Source organism: Ursus arctos, unplaced genomic scaffold (genome assembly GCF_023065955.2).
Source record: "Ursus arctos isolate Adak ecotype North America unplaced genomic scaffold, UrsArc2.0 scaffold_13, whole genome shotgun sequence".
Lineage (NCBI taxonomy): Eukaryota > Metazoa > Chordata > Mammalia > Carnivora > Ursidae > Ursus > Ursus arctos.
This window is the reverse complement of record NW_026622797.1, coordinates 25,155,995-25,182,243: the sequence shown is the minus strand read 5'-3', so window position 1 is coordinate 25,182,243 and position 26,249 is coordinate 25,155,995. Positions and strand designations below refer to the sequence as shown.

General features: G+C 40.9%; 1 protein-coding gene across 1 annotated transcript in view; it reads left to right on the top strand.

Annotated features, from left to right (window-relative positions):
- ECT2L (epithelial cell transforming 2 like) overlaps window positions 1–24,988 on the top strand; it is a 74,838-nt gene extending 49,850 nt beyond the window's left edge. The window contains exons 13-22 of the mRNA XM_057311011.1: window positions 1,252–1,377; window positions 5,892–5,978; window positions 8,364–8,578; window positions 9,614–9,761; window positions 11,369–11,442; window positions 11,541–11,697; window positions 12,597–12,662; window positions 14,047–14,135; window positions 22,504–22,676; window positions 24,122–24,988. Coding sequence (XP_057166994.1) covers window positions 1,252–1,377; window positions 5,892–5,978; window positions 8,364–8,578; window positions 9,614–9,761; window positions 11,369–11,442; window positions 11,541–11,697; window positions 12,597–12,662; window positions 14,047–14,135; window positions 22,504–22,676; window positions 24,122–24,249 — 1,263 coding nt within the window. The 3' untranslated portion in view covers window positions 24,250–24,988. The remainder of the gene's footprint in view (window positions 1–1,251; window positions 1,378–5,891; window positions 5,979–8,363; window positions 8,579–9,613; window positions 9,762–11,368; window positions 11,443–11,540; window positions 11,698–12,596; window positions 12,663–14,046; window positions 14,136–22,503; window positions 22,677–24,121) is intronic.
- Window positions 24,989–26,249: the final 1,261 nt, after the last annotated feature.

Genomic DNA, 26,249 nt, shown 5'->3' with positions numbered 1-26,249 from the left:
GAAAACCGAGAAAGCATGAAACCAGATAGAAATTGGTGAAGGGCAAAAAAGGCTAGCTGAGAGAGGAAGGGAAAGAGAACACAAAAGAACAGAAATAAGCAAATCAATAATTTGGTTGGGGACAGGCATGGGGGAAGTGTGAAGAAGCACTTTTTTCAGAAACCATCTTGGTTACTGTCCCAGAAAAGTCAGTCTACACATCAGGAAATAGTGAGGAGAGACAGTTTGCCCATCTGCCCCGAGACAATGGCAAGGCTCTAGGACCATGAACTATGTATGCAGCTCTGCTGTGGGGAAGCTGAGAACAGGATAGGATTAGGGATGATACTCGTATCCCTGGTGCTCCATAAGGTCTTAGTTCCCACTGTAAGATTCTCAACCCCTCTCTTCCACTGTAGTAATTCTACTTTGTGGATGAATTTAACATCGTCTTTGTACATGCTCTTTATCCACCAGGGGTCTGCCCTGGTTTCAGGTTGGCTGTCTGGGTAAGCAGCAGGCATCTCCAGAGTTAGCTGTGCACAGCGCGGAGTCTGAGAAGCTGCTGTTAGCCATGATTTGTCTTCTCTGAAGACCCAGCCCCTCACTGTTCTAGCTACCCGTCAGCAGCCCGGGGAGTAAAGGCCCCGGGGAGCTTTGCTGATAAAATGATCAGGGATGTTCACAGGGATGACCCCGAGGTCTTGAAAGATCCTGGACCGTCTCTAAAAGACCAAAGAATTACTAAACGTGTTTGGTGTAGGTTCAGTGTACTACCACCAACCGGGCTATTTAAAAATACTCTTGTATGATGTAATTTTGCTGGTGCTCAAACCTGTAGCCTGAGAGGGAACCATATGTGGGGGTGACCTAGGCTGTTCTGTCATCCTGCTGCAAGGGACTCTCCTAGGCTTCTGTCCCCCCAGATAAAGCAGGCTCCTTCCTGTCCCCGTTCCTCATCTGGCCTCAAGACTGACGTGGACCACTTTGGGCCATTTTGGTTCTGATGATTTTGAGACCTTCCCCACAAGACCTTGGCATCCTAATGGGATTGTGACAATAAGAGAACCGAGATTAAGTACAAAGTCCCAATTACAGACTTTACTTGAATAATACTTTGTTTTCTAGACTTTTAATTAGGTAGAAAGAAGAAAACGCTACTAAAAATATGTCTTCTTTTCTGCTGCACCAGTATTAACCTGTATTCCGGGTGAATGTTTTAACTGGAAATTCTTTCTTTTTTCTTTTGGTGGGGGGGGGTGGATTTTTTAGGACAAACCTCTGGAGTTTTTGTCAGATTTTCTGCTGAAGAAATGTGGTAAAGGGAGCAAGGATTTTGAAGAAAACGTTATTCCAACAAAATGTGATCCAAAGGCAGCGTTCAGTTTACTCCTGAAGGTAAAGTGATTGCTGCAATTTTATGCCATTATTTCACTGTACAGTTAGACACCTGTGGTTAGGAAATTCATAAACAATACTGATAATTCTACCTGGAAAGCCTTCAACTTGTCATTTCTCCTAAGAATTTGCCTTTCATGGATTGTTATAAAAAAGGGTGTTTTGTAGTGTCATAACAAGAGTGACATTTAAGGCACCTCAGAGTGGAAGCTGCGTCACTGGCGGGAGTAGCACGGTTCCGGCGGGAGGACAGGCAGCCATTTGCACCGAGCCACTCACTCAGTGGGGTCCTGGGACAGACTACAGAGATGTTCTCATTTGCAGCCTAGGACACTTTTTGGTGAAACAAGGGCATGTTCTTCTTTTCTTAGTTGAGATTCCAATTCATAAAAGGAAAAAAAGTGGGCTTTAAACCAGTTCTTCAAGCAAACCAGAATAATTTTGCCAGTAGTATGTTCAGAATCCGGCTGTCCTTGGTTCAGTGAAATAATCAGGATTCAGAAAACACTGAAAATTGCCTTGTCATTCAGAGAGCTGGTTTCTATGAAAATGTCATTTCAGAACCATGTGATGCTCATAGAAAAATCACCTCTAGGCTGATCGAAGGCTGGGGGATGCCACCCCCACCCCCATGGGAACTATTACTAGGAATAGATCTGTGAGTTCTATATAGCAGACAAGTAATTTGTTGCCCTATTAACCTAATATTCTGGAAGCCTCTGATCACACTTCTTTAGAGGATAGCACAGTGCAGGGGAGGGCAAACAAGGAGGGCTGCTGGTGGCAATGTTCCCTCTGCCACCGCTGCAGACTCGTTCAGCAACATGACAGGCCTGCAGGTATGCAGAGCCACCCCTCGGACGTTACCAGAGAAGGACCCTTGCTTTAACCGTCCTCCCTGCCAAACTGATTTATTTTTCCCAAGTACAGGCTTTCTTTCCAAGAAGATTCCTAACACATTTCCAGGGACATCTAAGCCCTCGATAAGCCAGAGCCCTGCTTGCCCCCATCCCTAAATATGTCTTTTCAGGAAACTCTCACAGACCATGTACCAATCAGGGTTCTCCAGAGAACCAGAACAAATAAGATATATATATAAAATATAATATACACATATATATTATATACATATATGTATATATTATATATGTGTATATTATATTTTATGTATATATATTATATTATATATATGTATATGTATAAAATATATTATCTATTATATAATATATATTATATATTTTATGTATATTATATGTATATTATATATATTATATTATGTGTATATTATATATACATATATATACACTAAGATAAGTTACACTAGTATATACACTATATATACTACTATATACACTATACATTGTATAGTATACTATATACATACTATACAATGTATACTATGTACATATATATGGCATACTATATACATATAGTATACTATGTATATGTATACATATACACTAATAGGATACACATATACATGTATGTATGTGTATATATATATATAAATATACACACACAAAGAGATTTGTTATAAGGAATTGGCTCACATAATTATGGAGGCTAAGAAGTCATAAGATCTTCAGGGCAAGTTTACAAGTGGGAAATATCCAGGAGAGCCAATGGTACAGTTCTAGTCCAAAAGCTGGCAGGCTCAAGACCAGGGAAGAGCTGAGGTTTCAGTTCAAGTCCAAAGGCAGGAAAAAGCCAACATCCCCGTTTGAAGGCTATCAAGCAGGAGGAACTCTCTCTTACTTGAGGGAGGCTGAGGCTTTTCATTCTATAGTCCTTCAACTAATTGGGTGAGGCTCACCCACATTAGGGAACACAAGCTGTGTTACTCAGCCTACCTATTTCAGTGTTAATCTCATCAAAAAACACCCTCACAGACACACCCAGAGTAATTTGACCCAATGTCTGGGCACCCCATGGCCAGTCAAGTTGACAGAAAATTAATCATCACAATTTCTCAGTTAGAGGCTAACTCTGCCCCCCCAACTTCTCAGTTCAGTTCCCTAAATATTTACAGGAATGAACCACGTGCAAGGCACTGTGTTGTACCCTGGAACAGACAACAAAATAAGACATAGACACTCTTTAAGGTACACAAAGGCTGCACAGAAACAGATGACACGGCTTGATTGTTGCCTATTAGGATGTGCAGGAGGGAATGGGAACACCAAAGTGGGTATTTAATCAAGATTCCCTTTCTGCTTCTCAGAGGCCTTTTGCCTTATTGTGGCAGCTGTTATCTTTTAAGATTCTTGGGGATTAGTCTCCCAAAAAGGTGGATGTTATCTCCATCCATCCTTCAGTCTATGAAACCCTTTGGAAAACAGCTCTCAGAGCTCTAGAATCACTGGTTTCCTCTTGCTTCCCTAAAGGGGATGCCCAACATGTCTCCGCATCACATGGGGTCCAAATTCTTCTGAAGTCCTCACAACATCTGTGTCATTCCTGACTCCCTGGAAACCTTACTGGAGTTCTTCCACCCCCCTTTATTCCTAAGGGTGAAGCAGTCACCCCCCAACCCCAGACACACAGACCCCGAAATGTTCCTTTTTGAAGCAAGAAAACTTGAAGGAAGCATTGGGGACAAAAGGATCAGTGCCTCCTCCTCTGAAGTATTTCTTTTACATTAGAAAGACCAGACAATTGGCAAGAAACACTTCTGGAAACTCTGACACCTAGAAGAATGGTTACTGGGAGCATTTCCTCTCAAAGACACTTGCATTCTTTCCTCCCTGGGTGGTGAGATCAAGCTTCACGCTGGGCTGGAGCTTGCTTGAGAGTCTCTCTCTCTGGCTCCCTTGGCCCCTCCTCACTCTCTCTTCAAAAAAAAAGTCTGTAAAAATTTAAAAAGTAGATGGGTAGTATACAATGAGAAAACTTGCTATTTTTATATTCAAATAAAATTACCATGCCAAATCAATTTCCTATCCACAAAGAAAAATTTATATCTAATAAAGATGGCTGCTGCTGAGCCAGAGGTGAGCCGAAGCCCCAGGGTGAGCGAGCAGGTTCCTCCTAAGCGGGGTGGTCGAGGGGGCCGGCTCAACACCTGACTTGCCATGCGCGAGCACGCCTGTGAGCCTGCACAACAGGGTGGCGGCCTAGATAAGACCTCTCCCTGACCGGTGAGATCCACATGCGGCCCTGGACGGACTGAGTTCTCTTAATCTCGGGCCAGTTTGAATTTAATTTCCATCTTATGGCTGCAGCCACTTCCGCCTCCACAACTCCTGGTGTCGCCACCAACGGCTCGAAGTTATCACGTCTCTCTACAAATAACCAGCTAGTGCTGATTCTGAACGAAGAGAGCGTGCTCCGTTCATAGAGACTTTGAATGACCTGGTCACAATTCAAAGTAGCGTCAGTGCACGCCAGGCTGATGCGGGACAGCCACAAACGGGGGAGGAAAGAAACGGTGGGCAGCCTGGGCAGCCAGGGAGAAGCTCGCCGGCGGCGCTGGGGGACCGCGGCTCTTAGACAAAGGCTTCAGGCCGCCGTAAAGACGGGGGCACATACGGAATAAAAATTCCATTTTGTCGGAAGAGAGTGAAGGTGAAACAAAAAGGTCTTGGCTGTCAGTTGATGTTTTTTTTCCCAGTCTCACCCCTAGATCTCAAGGGGTTACCGTGCGTGGTTTTATCTTTGACTGGGAAGGGCAGCCGTGATGACCGGGAATCATCCATTCGCTCTCACCACAAACGCGGGGCCACCGCTCCATTGTTAGAGTGGACCTGACGGCAGCAGATGGGACTACCTTTTCTGAGAGAGAGATAGAGCTGAGGGGTGGGGGGAAGGGAGAGCGAGAGAGGAAATCTCAAGCAGGCTCCATGCCGAGCATGAAGGCTGACGCAGAGCTCCATCTCAAGACCCTGAGATCATGACCTGAGCCGAAACCAAGAGTCGGGGGACTTAACCGACTGAGCCACCCAGGTGCCCCAGGACCATTTTTTTTTTAATGTGCTAATTTATATGGAAGCCACAAGAACAACTAACAAGGAAAGCGAAGAAAGACTAAGCTATATTTAAATGTGGAAACAGGTCTAGAGAGAGCATGTGAACTGTTTCTGACACATTTTCATTAGATAAAAAAAGGGGTGGATTTTACAAAGTGCTGTGAGCTTTTTCTTCTGGCAGTTTCAAAAGTTAGATAAGCCATTTGCCCTCAGCTGACAAGGGACAGAATGAGGCAGAAGCCTGGAATTTGTGGGATTCCTTGAGTGTCTGTCCCCTGCCTCCCAGGGGAAAAGGGGGCTGCCCTGAATTTAGTTCCTCAAGTATAATGTAGTTCTTAGGAAGCTAAAGGTTATTTTTTTTTAACATAAGATTTAATTTAAGAGAGGCATCACATTTGCCAAGTGCTTCACTCATTGTGTCTGGGGTACAGTGTGGTTGAGGCTGAGGGCAGACAGCTACTGGAGGCCTCCTGTGGGCACAGCACCCACTGGGCATTCAGATATCCCAAGGCCTGTCCCCAAATAATCAAGTCTACCTTGAATCCTCAGGAAAGAAATGTTCTAGAAGACAACCCTCAGGACACAAAGTCAAGTCTCAGCAAAAACGATCCAGATTTGGAGATGCTGGTTAAGCTGGTAAGCCAATCATTATCCAGTGAGAATTTTCCATTTGTTTTGCCCCTGACCAAAAAAAGGCTTCAGTCTTTATTCTGGTTAGTTCTTTTTTTCTTGAAAGTTTCCCTTAAGGGGAATTGAAAAAAAAAAAAAAAACAACACCTAAATATAATTGAGGGGGGAATCCAACAGGTCAATTTTTCTTTTGAGTAAGTGCTGGTCTGAAAAGAAGTGGAACCAAGAGGATGTTAAGTGTAACATCTTGGGAGCAAGAGGCATGTTGGTGCTACTCTGATTTTCTAAAATGACACAAGGACAGCATTTAAAGAAATGGCCCATGGACATAAAGGGTCACAGTTTCTAACTGACCCACCAACTGGTGGTCTGACTTCAAAGCCTGAGTATAATCAATATAACTTTCAGGGCCCTGCCCTTTGTTTGCAAAGGGTAGTGCGGGGAGGAGGTTGCAGACAGGCAGAGGCTTGGTCCTGTCCTGCCCTAGCACACAGCACACACACGCCCTTTCACCTTTCTTCATCCCATGTTTGCGAATTCATCGTATTTTCTTTCTCAGGATCCTTTAAGGTAGGCATTAGCAACCACCTTTTGTAGATAAGGAACTCAAGTTAGAACACTTAATTGACTTCCCTAAGGTCAGACAGCCAGGGGAGAAAGAGACTTGAATCCCGGGGCCCCGAAACTCAGCCCCGGGGCTCCTTCCCCAGCCCCTCCACACGCTGGGCGAATCCACCTGCTGCGCGCAGTGCCGGTGTGGACCTCGTGGCGTGGGAGCCCGCACACCCTCAGACCCACCCCCGGAATCTCCAGGAAGAGGGGGTTCACGTCGTGCCGTGAATATGATAGTGTCTCGTCTCAATGGTGGTCATTAACACCTGACATTAGTTTTAAGACAACAATGAAAGGTTTGACAACTGAAACCTTAATCCAAAATGATTATAAATATTGGAGAACTCCAACATCTAAAAAAATTGTACACATAAAAATGTATTACGGGCTCCAAGTCAGCTGCCAGGTGGATACAAATGTTGTTGTGGGTTTTTTTTAACGCATTAGGTAAAACTTAACCAACAACAGTGTGTTTATAGTATTTCATAGAGTGAGTTTTCTGATTTTTCTCTTAAATTTGTTTTACATTTTAATTTCAGTTCATGAAGTTATGGTTGATTTGTTTTGGGTGAAGGTTACATGGCATTACACTTAGTATTGTCATATTTTATTTGGGGCACTGTGGGGCGTATTTAGGGCTGAAGGGAAAAGAAGAAATTGTGTTCTAAGAGTATTAATAGTTCTAGGCTCAAGTACAAGGCCATTAAAAATTTTAAATTTAAATATTTTAATTGTTTTCTATTGTAAAGATACTCATTTTTCAAAGTTTGAAAAATACGGTAAAGAAAAAGAATTACCTAGTCCCAGTACTGAAAATTAATTTCTCCATGTGTCTCCATAGCATACATAGCAATAGGGTGGGGAGTTTCCTTACACCAGTGTATGATTATTCCCTCTGCATTACAGGATAAAACAGGACTTTGAAATATAGAAAACATAGGATATTTAGCAACCTAGCCAAATGTATTCACAGTTCCGCATTAGGGTCCTTTTTCCTAAATACTGAAAGAAGAGCATGAGTTTAGTGTTTCATACATGCCTGTGAAAAGCAGAGTAGTTGATAATGAGAGGGCTAGCTCATTTCAATTCTTCTGTCTGCAGGATAATCAATAAAACACTATAAATCAGGGTACCTGGTGGCTCAGTCAGTTAAGCATCTGACTTCGGCTCAGGTCATGATCCCAGGGTCCTGCTTCTCCCTCTCTTGCTCCCTCTGATTGTGTTCTCTCTCTCTGTGTGTGTCAAATAAATAAAATCCTAAAAAAAAAAAAAAAAAAAAAAAAAAGCACACACCATAAATCAATCAGTAAAATACTGGGGAAAAGAATTAGGGAAGCAATCAAGAGTGGGCAACCCAAAGGCTTCCTCCGTGGACCATCATTCCCATGAAGGCAAGGCTGTCCTCCCACCATTGTGTAGTCAGCACCCGTCCCATGTCACTGAATAGGTATAGGGATGGATAGATGGATAAACATCGGGCCTCAATCTACCCTCCTCAGGATCCAAGACTAAAAGCCCCATCTCTCCTAGGGCATGAGGCTGGCCTGATGTGAGGGCCTAGTTGGTGATACCGAGTCAAGCAGTGGTCAGCAGGGTCCACCATAGGCCCCTGTCAAGGTTCCCTTCAACGTTGTTTATTGCAAACCCCAAAGGGGGACTCTCAGAGTCACTGCCTGACCAGCCTGTCATTTCTCCACCTCCTCTGACTTTCAGGCTCTTTGAGGCTGTAAACCGGGGGTCATTCTGCTTTCCCTATGAGTTCTTAATGCCTTTCTACAGGAGAGAAAACTCCAGGTGGACTCAGCTGAAAAGCGATCGAGAGTGGTCAGGGAGCTCTTACAGAGCGAGAGAAAATACGTGCGGATGCTGGAAATTGTGAGAGATGTCTACGTAACGCCACTGAAAGCCGCGTTGTCATCGAACAGAGCGATTCTCAGTGCTGCAAACCTCCACATCATGTTCTCTGATATTGTGCAGGTTTTAAGTCTCAACAGGTAAATTCTGAAGAGCTATTTTTTCAAATATTCCATTTGCCATCGGAGGAGCCCACACTTAATTGTTTCTAAATCTGTACCAAGGAGCCCCTTCTTGGAGCCCCTGATTGTCTCACAAGAGAGGGCTCTTGCCATGGGGCTGCAATCAAGAGTGAGGATGCCCGGAGGCTTACCCTGGCCTCATTTCCAGGCCACAGTTCAAGGAGTGGAGCTCAGTGCCTGGGGGTTCTGTATTCCATATACTGTTTACTCACAGGTAAGGGGAAGGAGAGCTGTCTGGCACTGTTCTTAATCAACAGTGTCTGGGTGAGCGAAGGGGAAAGAACACAAAGGGTTTCACGGCATCAGGTCACTAGGATACTATGCTTAGAGAACCAAGGCTGGGGGTCCGCTGAGTGACCGTGCATTGTTTCAAGTATGCCAGTTGACAAAGAAAAGTGATCACGTGTACGGGCGGCACAGACGAACTGAGCTTCTCCGCCAGTAACTCTCTTGCTCCCTGACCTCTGGGTAACTCTGCATTCCTGACCTCTGGGTAACTCAGAAGCTCCTCACCCTCACTGGGTCCCAGCTGCTACAAAAGGAAGAGGTTGAACTAGGCCTCTTCCCAGTTTCGCGGCCTGTGATGGCTGAATGATGGACAACCCTAGGTCTACAGCAGTGGGCTGATGGGGAATTGTGGCATTTGAAGTGAGTTGAGCACTCTCCCCTGAGGACTGTTAAGAAACCTTCACCACCTGGCTGCCTGGCCACATGGGAGGGGGACAGGCAGGGACAGCCCTGTGGAGGCCAGCCTGGGGCTCTGACTCGGGATTAAGAGGAAGAGGTGAGACTCCACCAGAGTCAACCCACTTCCTCACACCCCCACCCCTCCTCTTCTCTGGACAAATCTGCCCTGCTCTGTGTCAAGGCAAACAGATTTTTGACAAAAGCCCTGCCAGGCTGCACTAATGACAACTAATTTATTTTTATTTTTTTAAGTTTCTAGGTTATCCCCGGCCAGTATTTCATGGGCATGCTTTTCTCATACGACAGGCAGTTTCTAGACAACCTGAGAGACAGACTGCAGGAATGGGGCCCAGCCCACTGCGTGGGAGAAATATTCCTCAAGTTTGGAAGCCAGTTGAACACATATACCAATTTCTTCAACAATTACCCAGTTGTTCTGAGAACTATGGAGAAGGTAATGATTGAGTTACTATCCAGGCATGAATGAGACTTTCTGAGCTTGAAAGGAAGTTTTGTGTGCAATCCAAAGGACTAGGATTAATAGGAAAGACTTCTTCCCTACTCTTAGCTTCCAGCTGACCGTGAGCTCTTTGAGGACGGGGCCCCGGACTTATTAATTTTGTATTACTAAGCGTTAGCACAGTGCTTGATACGGCAGGACCCAGGAACTGGTTGTTGGACTGAACTAATCACACAAATTGCCATCCTTTCATCTATCTGCCCCAGATACCCTGTGGTTCAGTCATAGAAAAATGTTTAACAATGAGGTAGAAACAAGACTGAGAGCCCTGATTTGTCGGCCAACAGTCCTCTGGGGCCTTGACAAGTTCAACTCTCTTGTGGAGAAAAGGAATTAATAATCCATATGTTTCTTGGAATAAGGACCCTCAATTTGTGAAATCTCACTATGAAATAAGGATTTTTTTGTCTTCCATTCCTTAGAGAGTTCATGATAAATAATTTTCCCCTTTGTGATGGAAGCCATATGTAGTCTGGGCAGGAATATTCAGCTCCCTTCTGAGTCATGCACTGCTCTTGCTGGGATCTCTTCTGATGGCAGTGAGCCCTCTCCTCCCTCTTCAATTTGCGTCAAGAGAGCAGCAGAAGAGAGTCCCTTGAGCTTCTGCTAGTGTCCACTACATTCACTTTGGCTGTGTCCACCTGTCCGTACTGAAGCCCTGAGGGGAAGGCCTGGGGGCTGGGAGGCCTCTGGACAATTCCTGACCTCAGACATCTCCCTTTGTAGTAGTATTCTTACCCCGCACATGGAGTTTAAATACTGCTGGACAACCGAATTATGTGAAAGTTGCATGAATAAGGCAGTTTTTGAGAACCAACCTTTAGGACCAGAATGGAAGCAAAATGTCATATGATATCATAAATTGATACCAAAATTGTTATAGTTAGGGATAATAATGATATCTATTCCACTAGCATGGGGTGTGCAGATAAATAGTAAACTTTAGCTGTTAATATTACACCCAGTGAATATTTGGTGCATTACTGGCATCTTTGAGGCACGTATGTACTGAGAAAAATGAGGTAACTTCCTGAGTGTTCTAATGGTGATGAATGAATACATTTTAAAACAGATACTTAGCACAGTGGAGCACTTCATGATGTTACTACAGAAAACATAGTTAACAGCAGTATTACAGTGAATACTATTAATAGTTTCTTACTGTGGAGGTAGCATTTACTGCCTGACAAGAGGTAGGTAGGGCAATCCATGAGAGCTGAGGCTCAGAGAAGTTAAATAACTTGACTGGGTCACATAGAATTAGACAGAATTAAATTAGAATTTTAACATTAATCCAGACCTATCTGGTTGCAAAGTCCATTTTGTCTGTACTGATTAAGTTCACAGAATAGGGTTACTTTATAATTAATACAGTGTGCTTCATATATTAGTACTAAGCACCAGTAGTACTAGTAATACTTTGGTTAGATGCAGTTGTTACCCTTTTGCTTTGAGTGCTTCATAGATCATGCTTGTCTGGTGGAACAGAGGCTTTTCAACCGTACTATAGAGTAAAATTTTGACATAATGCTCACCTGTAGTGCAGAGAAATGATACCAGCCTTCCGAGCTTTCCTGAAGAGACATGATAAAACCATTGTTACCAAAATGCTGAGGTAAGTTCTGAGGGAGTGTACAGTGGGGGCACCCCAAGGACAGGGCACACTTTGACCTTCAGAGGGTGACCAGGGTTCCCTTTTCTATGCCTCTACAGCCTCCCAGAGCTGCTTTTGTACCCATCCCGAAGATTTGAAGAATATATTAACCTTCTCTATGCCCTGAGGCTTCACACTCCCGCAGAACATGTTGACCGTGGGCACTTGACTACTGCAATCGACCAACTCAAAAAATATAAAAGTCATATAGATCAGGTTGGTTGCTGATAAGAGTTCGTGTCCTTTACAAATGTTACAATGCTTTGTGGAACTGACTCAAAAATCCTGAAATACCTTATCCTTTTGTGGTGTTCTTTTTTTTTTTTTTTTTAAGATTTATTTATTTATTAGACAGAGAGAGACAGGCAGTGAGAGAGGGAACACAAGCAGGGGGAGTGGGAGAGGAAGAAGCAGGCTCCTAGTGGAGGAGCCTGATGTGGGGCTCGATCCCGGAACGCTGGGATCACGCCCTGAGCCAAAGGCAGACGCTTAACGACTGCACCACCCAGGCGCCCCTTTTGTGGTGTTCTTTACTTCAAAGTCTTTCCTCCTTTTAATGTGAAATGATTGGGTTCAGTGATTTATAGCACTAAGGGCATCTATTCTAAGCAAACAACACGAGACAGAATAGTTTCAGATATCTGGATACATGCAATAAAACTTCTATTAATAGGAAAGTTTGAGGAATTGAATATTTGGATTGATTTTTCTAGATAACTAAAAGAAAAAAAAGTAAATCCTTTGTTTTGGAAGGTACTTCTTATTAGTTAACTTTTCTGCCTCAGTAAGTATAGCAATCGTAATTACTCTCTGAAGGAATTCAGCATCTTGGAAGACAGTACTGTCGTTCTGAAAATATTGTTGTGATGTGCGTATTACATAGGCGTCCAGGCTGAATGGAAACTGATAACTTATTTTGCCCTGAAGATACTTTGTGAATACAGTCTTGTCACTTGCCTCTTTGTTTTTAAAACATTGGGGACACGAAATTGAGATTCTTATTAAAGTTTATGAAAATACTGAGCCCTGTATCAAGTGCCATAATATATTTTAAATCTGTTCTTATGTATAAAAATTTCACAATTTAGTTTGCCTAAAATCCCTTTGTTTACTAGATGAAGCAAAACATCAGTATGAAAGATCAGCTGTCAGAAATACAGAGAATCGTCTGTGGATGCCCGGTACGTATTCTGAAATACTCACCACATCTCATGCTCATGAATATAACGTCAAGTGACTGGCAAAAGGAAACATGCAGATTTCAAGTCAGCTACCATCTGTTGAATGCCTGCTGCGTGCTGTGTGCTGGCAAGCTTTCACATTTCACATCCTTGCTAGCTGTAAGGTTGCATATGAGAAGAGGCACAAGTGGACTTGACCCCATCCCATAACTTTTCCGCAGTCTTAGCTCCTCGATTGGTACTTCTGGGAACATGACCTCCCTTGGGGAAAGGGGCCGTGTCTTCTATTGTTTTATATCTTCCTGTACACAGTACCTGGTGTAGGATTCTGTGCCCTGAGGATATCTGAAAAAACCTTAGGTGTCCTCTGTTAGTTGTTACCTATAGAATACCATCTGGTCCCAGTCTTCCTTCTCTCTTACTGCCTTGCCTACCACTTCATGATCAAATCACACAAATCTACTCATAGTTCTCCAATAACGTTAGCCTTTCTCTACACATTTGTGCTTTGCCCATGCTTTTCCTTCTCTGAAATTGTCTTCTTTTCCCACTCTACTGGATAAACTATTCATCCTTTAAAAATCTAGTTCAATCATCACCTTCCTTGTAAAGTTTCCCCAACATCTCCAGCTGTGAGTCCCCCCGCTCCATCCCCGTCTTGGGTATCCTGCAGCACCCGGAACATCTCTGTCACGCTTTTTTTATAACCTTTAGTTCATAAGACTGGGTGGGAACTCCATCAGGCATGAGCTACAATTTACTTGTCCTCTAATGTTTGGCATATACTAGGAGCTCAATATATGAATTATGTTGAATTAAAGTACCAATTGATTGGAAACATTTTTATTTGGTCAAATTGGGGAAACAAGATGGAACTGTTTTGTTAGAATTTAGATCTGCACATTTTGGTAGGGAGAGTGGAGTTGATTGGATTACAAAAAGTCCAAAATCTTGGAACTGACAGAGTCCAAACTTCTCTCTGGATCATGTTCACACCAAGTGATCATCTCATGGCTAGGTCAGTACAAGGGTCTAACTTCTGAATTTTTAACAATCCATTCACTTTTTCTTCATAAATCCCTTCTTACCTGCTCCCACCCCCCCTTTTTTTTAATAATAGGAAAATTTTTAAACATTTATAAATAAAACAGTAATTTCGGTAGTTTTAAAAATTAGACAACATCCTCAAATATAGTTTTCATTGTGAATTCTGTGGTCTTTCTGAAGAAAACCTGTTTTGTCAATAACAAAAACATTCACTTTTTCATAATTAAACTGAGTTCTACTCAACACAGCTTCTGGGATAGAAGACACTTCTGCAGTACTAGACTTTTTATTTTCTACAAATTTATGAATGTTTCTAATTTTGTTTCTGATTTCATAGACTTTATCAGAAGAAAACAGATATCTGATTAGAGTCCAAGATGTAGCCCAGCTTCACTGCTGTGATGAGGCAATAAGCTTCTCTTTAAGGTAAACATTTAACTATCCTATGGCTGTGACTACATCTTGCTCTTCTTGTACCTGGGATCCAGTACAATGTCTGACATAAGTTTGCAACAAGTCTTTGTATTGGACTGAAAACTTAAACATACATTTCCCTGAAGCAATGTAAGGTGCTTTGTTACCTTACTCACATTCCAGGCAGCTAGTGGATAGAATGGGAGAAAAAACATTGTCTCTGACAGAACCACAAACTGCGTAGAAGCAGGAATTCTGAGATTTGTCACTTTCCTACTGAAAGGAGATCCAAGTGTTGTGGGTATCACACTAGTGATTTGCTCACCTATAAGAAAGAGAAGACCAATTAATTATCCTGGTAGTTATTGAGCTTAGTATTAAAAAGGTCTTACCAAGAGACCATCATTATATTAAGGTCTCACCATATCTGTTTTGCACAGTGCTCACAGTAGTGTAAGAACAAAAGATGGGAGGGTGCCAATTTCCATAAGCTTGCATCTGCTTTCCTCTTTTAGAACAAGGATGAGCAAACTTTTTCTGTAAAGGGTCAGGTCATAAATATCCTAGGTCTTGTTGGCCAGATGATTTTTGTGGCAACTACTACTTCACCATTATAGCATAAAAACAGCAACATAATGATACAACACACGAATAATACAATCTGCATAAACAATATAGCACATAAATGAATGAGCGTGGCTGTGTTACAATAAAACTTTATTTACGAAACAAGTCGTAGGGCCATAATTTACTGATACCTATTTTAGAAAATTGTTTGCAAAGCTATGTTCTCAGTATTGATGGCAAAGATGACAACTCAACAAATAGTAACCAAATGGAGAGAAATCAACTCCTTTAATTTGTCCAACTCCAATAAAAGAAATAAAGTGGATTTGCCTGTTATTTCAATGAATATTTCAATGACTGTTTCCCAAAGGTGTAGGTCAGGGGGGTGGTTGGAAGAAACCCAATGCTTTCACCTCTATTCTTGCCTAGAGTGGTTCTAAATGAAAATCAAATCATATAATTGTGTTACTTTTCTCATGATCACAGTGTTTTTGTTTTCTTCGTTTTGTTGTCTTTGTTCAGTAGCAATAGAAATGAGCTGCAATGATGGAAGGAAACTAGCTATCAAACCAGCAATTCTAAACATACTGGTGTAGTAGGAAACATTCTAGGGATTATTCCAGTTTTTTATGATTAGAATTTATTTTACCTTCATGTATTCATGAAGGTAACAGTCTCCTTTTATGTAAGTCTGAGTTTCTGACCTACATAATTTACTTTTTCTCTAAAGAACTTCTTTTAACATTTCTTGCTATGCAGGTCTACTGGAAATGAATTTCCTCGATTTTTGTTTGTCTGCAAGTCTTTCTCTTTCACTTTTGAAGGATAATTTTGCTGACTACAGAATTCTGGGTTGCTAGGTTCTTTTCTTTCAACACTTGTTCTATTCTACTCTCTTCTTGCTTGCCTGGTTTCTGAGGAGACACCCAATGTAATTCTTGTTGTTCATTGGTAAGGTGGGTTTTTGTTTTGTTTTTGTTTTGTTCTTTGGTTCTTTTAAGATTTTATCTTTGTCTTTGATTTTCTGGAGTTTGAATGTAATGTGCTTAGGTGTAGATTTTTTGGTATTCACCCTGCTTGGTATTTCCTAAACTTCCTGGATCTATGGTTTGGTATCTGTCAATAATTTTAGAAGATTCTTAGCCATTATCACTTCATGTATTACTTCTGTTCCTCTTTGTTCTCCATGTGATATTCCCTTTTGTAATTGTCCCACATTTCTTGGATACTCTCTTCCTTTCTTTTTCAGTCTTTTTTTCTCTTTGCTTTTCCATTTGGTAAGATTCTTTTGACATATCTTTAGGCTTCAATAAGCAATTCTTTGCTCAGCTACATCCAGTCTGCTAATGAGCCCATCAAAGGCATTATTCATTTCCATTTCAGTGTTTTTAATTTCTACAATTTCTTTTTAATTCTTTCTTAGAGTTTCCATTTCTTTGTTTATATTACTCATCTTTTGTTGCATGTTGTCCATTTTTTTCATTAGAGTCCTTGACTTATTTGTTATAAATATTTTAATTCCTGGTCTAATAATACCAACCACATCCCTGCCATAAAAGTCTGGTTCTGATGCTTGCTTTATCAAACGGTTCTCTTTCCTCTTAGCATGACTTGTAAGTTTTTGTTGAAAGCTAGACATAACGTATTAGGTGAAAGGAACAGAGGTAAATAGGTCTTCAGTGTGAGGTTTTATATTTATACAGCTAGATGTTAGCCTGTGTTTACTGTTCGTTGTAGCTGTGGTGTGAGAGGTTACAATTTATTTTGGTGTTCTTGTTTTTGTCTCCCCTGTCATCACCGAGTTTCTCTAGAGATCCCTTAAATAGGGTCTGAGCCTTCTAGTTCTTTTTAGTTGTAATCCCTTGTCATTATAAGGAATTCTATTGATGTGGTGTCAAATGGGAAGGGAGGAGCGGGGAAGAGCTCTATAGTTCCATGGTTAGGTCTTAGTGTTTTAGTGAGCTGTGCCCCTGAGCTAGGACTTCCACAAGTGTTTTTTAGGTTTTTTTTGTTTGTTGTTTTGTTTCCTTTCCTCCCAGGAAGGCTGGGAGGGGCTGGAGGTAGGTATTTCCCTTCCCCCATATGGGTTAGGTTCTGGTAAAATTGCTTCCCTTGAGGGAAGTCCTTTGGTAAGAAAAGACCTCTTCAGGCACATTTCAAAAAAGTTACCTTTCCCCTCCCTATCAGGAAGAATGAAGACATTTTTCTTTGATCTTTACAGTAAGAACCTGGTGGGGCTCCTGGAAGTAAAACACATGCAAGTTCTAAATTCAAGCAAGTGGGGAGAGAATGTTCCCCTAAGGCTAGGCTTCCAGGAGTTCTTAATCTCTTAAAACTAGTTCACTGCTCCATGGAGTTTCTGACTCCAATAAGCTGTGTTCTCTGTATCATTAGTGTGTCTCTCCAGCTTTTGGGGTGCTGGTTTACCTTGTGACCTTAATTCTCCGACGGATCAAGGAAGAGCTGTTGACGCTGAGTTTTTCAGCTTCTTTTTTGTTGTAAGGATGGATGTTGGGACTTGCAAGCTCTTTACGTGTCCAACCTGAAACCAGATGGCTCATTTATTAGAATTTAGGTTTGTCTTCAGAATTTGGACAACAGAGAATACATTTAAGAATTTGAGGATCATGGGAGGATACTAAATTATTTTACACTCTAATTATGAGGTACATTTATGTTAAAATAGGCATCATCTCAGTGATTTGTCAAGCAATAAATGTAGATGTAACTTTACATTAACATTTAAAATTAAGTAAATGAAAGATAGCTTCATATCCCAAAAGATATTATAGAATATTTACTCTGCAACTTTGTTTTCTATCATTTTGGAAAATCACATAAACCTCAAGAAATCCCCTTCCCATGACTTCCATTAGGGATTTCTACTCAGAGGAAACTCTGCTTATATTTATACATAAAATACTGACTTACATGAGTATAAAGGCTTTATAATTTACCATATTTTTTATTAATGCTTTTTACTTATTTATTGTAGTAATCTCTACACCCAATGTGGGGCTTGAACTCATGACCACCAAGATCAAGAGTCACATGCTCTTCTGACTGAGCCAGCCAGGCACCCCTACCATATTCTTTACATTCGCTCATTCGATACAGTCATTAAAATCACTTGCTGAGGCAGATAGGACTGGAACCATTTGTTATGGGTGGGAATCTGAATTTAAGTAAGTTGTCTGAGGCCAAAGAATAAGTGCTGGTCTGAAATCCAAAACCAAGTCTCAGTGCTCTATCTACTGATTAGACCAGCAGGTGGAAAGATGAACTGAGCCTTCCGCATAATAAACTTATGAACTGAGCAGCAAGTGGTAAACAAAATACTAATAAACAAGAGCTGTGACACAGAAAAAACAAGTAAATATTTGCACCATAAATGAAAAAAAAATTTCCTCTGGGGTAGAGAAGTCATAGGGTCAATTTATAGCTAGGAAATTTGGAATTACTTGTCTCTCTGTAGCTATAGCCCACAGTATTTGGGATATGTTAAGCTTTTATAATATATTATGTAATTTGGAACTTTTATAATATTGTCTTTCCAGAAACAGCAATTTTCATTTATGTGACTTTCAGCCTGCTGGCTTTTATTTTTTTATTTTTATTTATTTATTTATTTTAAGATTTTATTTATTTATTTGACAGAGAGAGACAGCCAGCGAGAGAGGGAACATGAGCAGGGGGAGCAGGAGATGAAGCAGCAGGCTCCCAGCAGAGTAGCCCAATGCGGGGCTAGATCCCAGGACTACGGGATCACACCCTGAGCTGAAGGCAGACACTTTAACGACAGAGCCACCCAGGCACCCCGAGCCTGCTGGCTTTTAAATTGCCTTTGTTGTTGTTGTTCCCCCTTCCCTCACTTGATGCTGGGGTGACAAAAGGTGGAGCTCTCTAGGACTGGCAAACAGTGGCATGGCCTTGAATCACCAAAGGGAGACATCCACTTCTCAGACCGAGTCCTCTTGAGGAAAAACCCTATTACACTGCCAAAAATGCATACTGTAAACTTTCTTTTTAGCCTTACCCAAAGGGACCTACAGTCCGTAACCAGGGTAGCTATGTACTGGGGACTTCCCAGGGGTACTGGACTCTGGCTCTGAATTGACTGCTAGCCTGGAAACTCAGAAAGCCATTGTAATCCTCAAGTCAGAACGTGGATGTATAGGGGCTACAGTTTTGGCTCAGGTCAGTTCAGAGAACCTACGGCTCGCTGTTGTCTGCTCATGCCCAATGTTGTAAAATTCCTTTCAAGATTTTATGTATTTGTAGAAGTTGGGTACTTCATTGTTTTGGCAGTCTAATAGAATAAACAACAATAAAACACTTCTAAAATGATGTTAGGAATTTATAATAGACCTGTTACATTTTGCTGAGTCATTCGACCTACTTCTGAACAAGAAAAGAAATCCTATCCAAGTTCAGGGAAAAAAACTCTACCTTGGGAGTTGGTTCTTTAGAAAATGAACAGAAGTGACTTTCTGAAACCCTGTTAGGATCCATAGTTTCCACTTCGGTTGCTCTATTATGTCAATATGAGAGGTGAAGTTATTTACTTTTACATATGTAGAGGAATTGTTAAGTTTTTTAAAAAAGGTTCTGGTGTTTCTTTGGATGAAAATTGTTGGGAGACCTTGAGGTGCTTTATTTATTTATTTAGAAGATTTTACCCCTCATTTTACGGAGAGAGCGAGTGAGCAGGAACAGTGGGAGGAGCAGAGGGAGAGGGACAAGCCGACTCCACGCTGAACCCGACTGGGGGGCTGGATACCACGACCGAGACCATGACCTAAGCTGAAAACAAGAGTGGGACATTTAATTGACTGAGCCACCCAGGAGCCCCTGGAGGGGCTTAACTTAGTAAATGGCTTTTGAAAAACCTTTTTTCTAGATAGAACTCATTTGTTTTAAATAGCATTCTTATAATCAGATTGAAATAATGAAAATCTGTGTTCTCAAGCCTCTTTCTCTGTTCATGTCCTCTGATTACAAGTGGCCTCAACTCCGAGTTAATGTGCCAGCTCCTGCCCTTCCCTGGACCAACCACCTGCTCGCTCCACGTGGGTCACAAAAACAGGGATTCTTTCATTTATCTCCACCCTGTGTTACCCCTTCCAAAGGAAAAAAAAAGATTATTTTTACCTTTCAAAGCCACTTTTTTAAAGCAAACTTGTATCCACATTCTCTGATAATTCAGTTAAAAGGCAAAATTTTATTATAACTTTGAACATTTTTCTAAACTGGTATGATAGGGGAAGTAATTGTTCTTATCAGTAATGTGGTAAATTTGCCAAAAAGGGGCAAGGATATGGGTGAGGTTCTTTTACCTACTCAGAGCGGCCATTCACCACATATTAACCATTACACACAGATCGAAATATCTCCTCCCTTTCTTCCTTCCTCTCCCCCTCATCCCTAGTTCTGTATGCACCATTGTTGTCAGAAACCTATCAACTTGATCTAGAATATTGTTTCTTGCAAATGTCAGTATATGTGAGGCACCCCCTCCTTCCAGCCTAAATCATAACCACATAGAGATGGGAAGGAAATGCGTGAAAAAGGAAAAGCTGGCTGTAAGGGCTGGGTGGCCACTGCATTTCTATTTATCCTCACACCTAACACAGCTGGTACCTCGCTAACACTCTCCAAATAGCTGAACTTGAAATATAGTACTCCTCAAATTAAGTCCTGGATCGAGCCCTTTGCCTAGCATGGCATGGCTGCAACTACCCGACGATTTAAATGCCTCGCTCCTCAAAATGTGGTCTGCACATCAGCATCGTCAGGGAGCTGTTAGAGGTGCAGACAGTCTCAGGCTACTCCAGCTCTACCGCATCAAAGTTTGCATTTTCACAAAAATCTCCACGTGGGTGGAGGTAATTTAGAGGACATTAAAGTTTGTACTACGTACAAATCAGAGCCATTATCATATAAAGTGGATTCTAAATGGTAATTATAGCAGCTTTTATGGACAGCAATCTGGAGGTTTGTGATAAAGATACATAAAACCTTTGACTAATCAATCCTATCTGCACCCCCCTCAGAAGCCTGATAGAAATAACAACACGTGTAAGAGATTTGATTATAAGTAAAGATCAGTTTATTTGAACGTTGCACACAGTGGCCATAAAGAACTAGTGAAAGGAAGGAGAGAGAAAGGGAGAAAGGAGGAAAAACTCAAGCCTGTAAACAAAACCAATGGGCATCAAAAGGGGAAGAGTTGAATAAATGATGGTCTACCCACACCATAAAGTATTATTTGGCCATTAAAAAGAATGAATTAAAGGGGCACCTGGGTGGCTCAGTCAGTTAAGCATCTGACTCTTGATTTCAGCTCAGGTCATGATCTCAGGGTCCTGTGATCAAGCCCTGCATCGAACTCCACACTCAGTGTAGGGTCTGCTGGAGATTCTGTCTCTCCTCCCACTCATGTTCTCACTTTCAAATAAATCTTTTAAAAAAATAATAATAAAGCCATACCAGTTAACTTGACGTGATTTCCATTGCTAAGTGAGAAAAACAGAAAAAAAGTGTGGATGTTACCATTTTTGTAAAATAATGGCAACCCACCTGTAAATAGATGGGTATACATGTACACACGTGTGATTACCGAGCAAGTAAGAAAACAAAGACAAGTACTAGTTTGGTAACTTGGGTGGCCTGAGTGCAGAGAGGAGGGAGCCAAGCAAAAAGAAAAAGTGAAACAAAAAAGGACACTTATAAAAGCCAATGGTATGGATTGATGCCACTTTAGCATTTATGTAAAAGTTTATGTAGATTTAAATTGACAATTGAAAAAATAAACAAAGACAGTGAAGACAAAAAATAAAAAAATGTACATCAAGCTAGTAAATGGACTCCCTTCCTTAGAGTAACTGAGGGTTGCTTGATGCTTCCAAGGGAAAAAAGGTTTTGGTTATCCTCCAACAAAACACTGAGCTGGCTTCACTTAGCCGCTCCTGGTGTGGGGGGAGAGGGGCTGGGGACACCGGTGGGGGGCTCCTCCTAGCTCCTCCCCAACACGTTGCTTGACTCCCTGGTGAGTACTCACACAAGCAAACCCGTACTGGAGTACACTGGCGCCCACCAAGCACGAGACCGGGCTCCGACAACACAACAGCCTAAAGAGGGTCATAGATGGAGGCTGAGGGCGTGACATTTTGCCTGCTGACAAACATGCCCACAGTTGACCATCACAGCACCCTCAGTGAGGATGAAGTCACTGAACTCTCGCCTTTCATACTGATGAAGTGTATTACCTATTGATTTCCCTCCAACCAAAATTAGAAAAATTCTAATTTCCTACCTAGTAAATGCTTTTCTTTTCCCTGCTTTGTACTTAAGACACCTTGCGCTATATTGGCTCTTGTGCTTTTCTCTACCCCAACCTGTTACACTGAAGATGAACCAAACAAAAACTTACTTTCCCCAGATTGCCCAAACACATCAGATACACAATATCAAACTTGACAGAAGCTGAACACAGCTACAGCATGATTCATGTTGTAAAGGAGGGAAAGTTCAATGTCTCTTTCCCCCACATTCCCACACTGAATGCTTGTCCCGTGGGTAAGTTCAAACCATTCCACCAGGAACCTTGAGCCCATCCACAGCAGTGGTCTGAAAGACAGAAGGGACTATTCACACCAGAAGAAAAACTACTGAGAACTCCATGAGCCATTCCAAAGGTCTGTACTTGGCAAAAGCCTCAACTATTGGCTTATCAACGCAAAGATGGTGAATTGTGTAATAAAGCATGTGTGTGTGTGTGTGTCTTATGTAACCCTTCTCCACTTTAACACAGGCTCTATGAACACACCCGTGACCTCCGTCTTTTCCTCTTCAACGATGCACTGCTTGTTTCTAGCCGGGGCACATCTCATACTCCATTTGAGAGGACTTCAAAAGCAACCTACCAGTTCATTGCATCAGTGGCCCTTCACAGGCTGCTTGTAGAGGATATTCCAGATTCCAAATGTATGTATTCTTTTTTTTCCAAGAGTTAAAGACCTTCAGAAAGCTGTATTATATAATGCTCATTAACTATTAAAATATAAAGTAGGAAAAGGACTGGAATTTTCATTTGCAAGTTTGCAAATAGTTCTCCAAATATTTTCAGGATTAATGTAAGCTTTCATCTATCGGAAATAAAAAGAAAGGAATGCTGGCACTGTCAGACACGCACCCTACATATTAGGGAAACAATTTTCAAAAATCACAGAGGGAGGCATGAACCGACATCATCCTGAGTTCTTTGAAGCAATCTGACAGGAGAGCCACTACTCACTACTGCTTGTAAATGTTACAATTTTATACTTTACCTATCACTTTTCCATTTTACGAGGACTCTTTTACACTAGAACTGCCTAGAGATGTTACTATTTTAGATCTTTATATGCTGTTTCCATTTCACTAGGATGAAATGATTATTACAGATGACTATGTACCTTTTCTTCCTTAAATTCATATTCAAGTTGCCAGTCCTTCTGTAATTGACAGATTTGCAAAGGATGTTTAGTAACAAACATTTCACTCATTAATAACCTCAATAGAACTATCGTCTGTTACAAAAAGAAATCCTACTTAAAACTACCATGACTATTTTTAGTTAATATCCTACACTCTATTTCCCAAGCCTAAAAGGATCCTCTCTTTCTTCAGTTTCTGTTAGGACAGACAATCTGAACGGAATACCTCTCGTTCCAATACTTTTCACCACATGTCAAGGTAGGACTTAAGGTTAAAGTGGGAACGAAGGTCTTAGAGAAGGAACTCACCCTTTAAAAAGGGCCCTGCCCTTTAGCTTTAGCCTCATTTTTAATCTGAGCCTGAGAAAAAAATGAACACCAAAGGTGAAAATAAGTATTTCCACCTAGAAGACAAACTCAGGTGACATGGGCTAGTTATCTATAATCACCGGGAATGATTAAAGAGGGTAGGTAGGACATCTGCTTTCAATCTCCCCTTAGGCAACTGTGCTGTGTCGAAACATTGTTATGTAACCTGCTAGACACTTGGCACTCAGCTACCTAGTTGGCTTAATTCCGACAAGATGGTCCAGGCCTAGCTCTCAGCATCTCTACCTGCACCAACTCTTAGTGCAGACCTTTACTGGTTCCACTTCCTTCTGGAGTGGCCAAGACAAAGAGTTAAAGAACATGACACCATCTACCAGTCTTTAAAAGTAACTGTTAATTAGAATTAAACAATCACAAAGACAGTATCATTTTAGATTATATTTGAATTATTCAGTATTTTTAGGAAGTTATATTCTAATTTGGACTTGTATTTGTTGGAATCCCTTTTTAGTTTTCACAAAGTTCTTAAAGATGACTTGGTCAATTCTTGAATGTTAAAACATTTTCTTTTCTTTTGATTGTGACCTGCCAAGATTAATTAGTGGACCTCAAATATTTTTACAGATATCAAGAATGCATTTATTCTTCATGGTCCAAAACGTGAATGGATTTGTGCTACAGAGGCGGAGGATGATAAATTCCTATGGTTGTCAGTACTCCAAAGTGCCATCAAAAGGAGTATGGAGAAGTGAGAAAACATTATGGGCGCTAATTCTCCCTGGCAAAGACACACAATGTATTCTCTGTTCCAGAAGATCCAGTAGGAAGCAGAAGGATGATCTGTCATGGATGATAGGAAATGAACTAGGATGACCCATAAAGTCCCTCCTAATTTTTAAACTTTATCATCTACGTTCAACTATGTGAAGAAATGTACAGTAAGAACAATCTGAGTCCAAAATTTTCAAGCACTTCTTTTGGTAGTTATTTTTCACAGACAGTACTGTTTAGATCAATTTGACAGAATAAGGATAATTGTGTATTTAAAGTTTTGTTTTATGATCTAATGAAAAAGTGAGAAAAAAAGTGTTTCTTAAATGATCAGTCTAGAAAAATAGTTTGTTGACTTAATGATCATATCTTCATAAATTTTCATGATATAATTATTGATTTAAAAATATGTATAAGGGGGGCGCCTGGGTGGCACAGCGGTTAAAGCGTCTGCCTTCGGCTCAGGGCGTGATCCCGGCGTTCCGGGTTCGAGCCCCACGTCAGGCTCCTCCTCTGTGAGCCTGCTTCTTCCTCTCCCACTCCCCCTGCTTGTGTTCCCTCTCTCGCTGGCTCTCTCTATCTCTGTCAAATAAATAAATAAAAAATCTTTAAAAAAAAAAAAATGTATAAGAAATATAAATGGCAATTTACTCAAAAGCCTGTCACATATGTCCTTAATATGAATGTATTCCTCCAGAGAGCATTAAAAGTAAACCACTACAAAGCACTAAAAAGTCTTCCGTGATTTGTAAGTGTTTTTTGGTTGCAAAATTAAAATTTTTAGACCTTCCAGGTAAGAAGTTTTAAAAAGTTAAATTAGACATTGTTAAATTAGAACACTGTTGGGAAAACAAAACAAAACAAAACAAAACACCTTTTAAGACACAAAAATAAAGGGCACCTGGGTGGCTCAGTTGGTTAAGCATCTGCCTTAGGCTCAGGTCATGATCCCGGGGTCCTGGGATGGAGTCCTGGATTGGGCTCCCTGCTTAGTGGGGAGTCTGCTTCTCCCTCTATCCCTCCCCGCTGCTCGTGATCTCACTCTGTCTCTCTCAAATAAATAAATAAAAGATTTAAAAAAAAGAAACAAAAATAAAGAAATTAAGACAATTCCGTTTGAAGAGAAACAGCAAAACACAATTTCAGTAGTTTTCTGTACCTTTAAAACCTTCATTTAATTATTTGACAAACTGAAGCCATAACCTGTTAGCCACTTGGAAACTTCTGCTGATGTATGCAGTAGTAGTAGTATTTTTTACTTAAAGTCGATACTGATCTTGGAAGCTTTCAGTTGTTAGTTTCCTTTTTGTTTCATATTCTCCTTTAAGATAATAAAAATCTACTACGACATTCTAGGATTGTGAACTGGGCTATTTTAAACATTCTTTTTTCAATAACAAACATACAAGTTCCTTCTAATTCTTAAAAATTTAAATTCTTGTTAAAAAATGTAGAGAAGTTAAAATATTGTGCTCTTTTATTAGTGTAAAATCACACTTTGATTCTGTTATGATATATCCATGCAGCTTAACATCTATGATCCCAGAGACAGAATAAACCAATAAAGGGAATATCTGCTGTTAGCAGTGAATGCAAATTTACATATGTGATCAAAATTTTTATATCATATAATATGAAACAAATCCTAAAACATTTTATCATCCTGAATAGGGCACACTTCAGAAGCTCTGTTAATAGGAAAAACCAGTCTCTATGGCCAAAGATTGAATGACAAGATAGCTGAATGTAAAACTAGAAATATCAAGGAATTTCCATTTATTCCATGAATAATTAATGCCCTCAGAAGTTTTAAAACATTACTTGAAAATAATCTCGGTAGTGACTGATAAGCGTAAGTTTCTAATTGGGAGTTAAGTGTATAAATCATGCCAAAAATGGTGATGTTTTGCATGTGGACAGCACTTACGTTGTTTGTGGTTTCCTTTGCTTCTAGGGGACAGTTAAGACCTGACTTCATAGC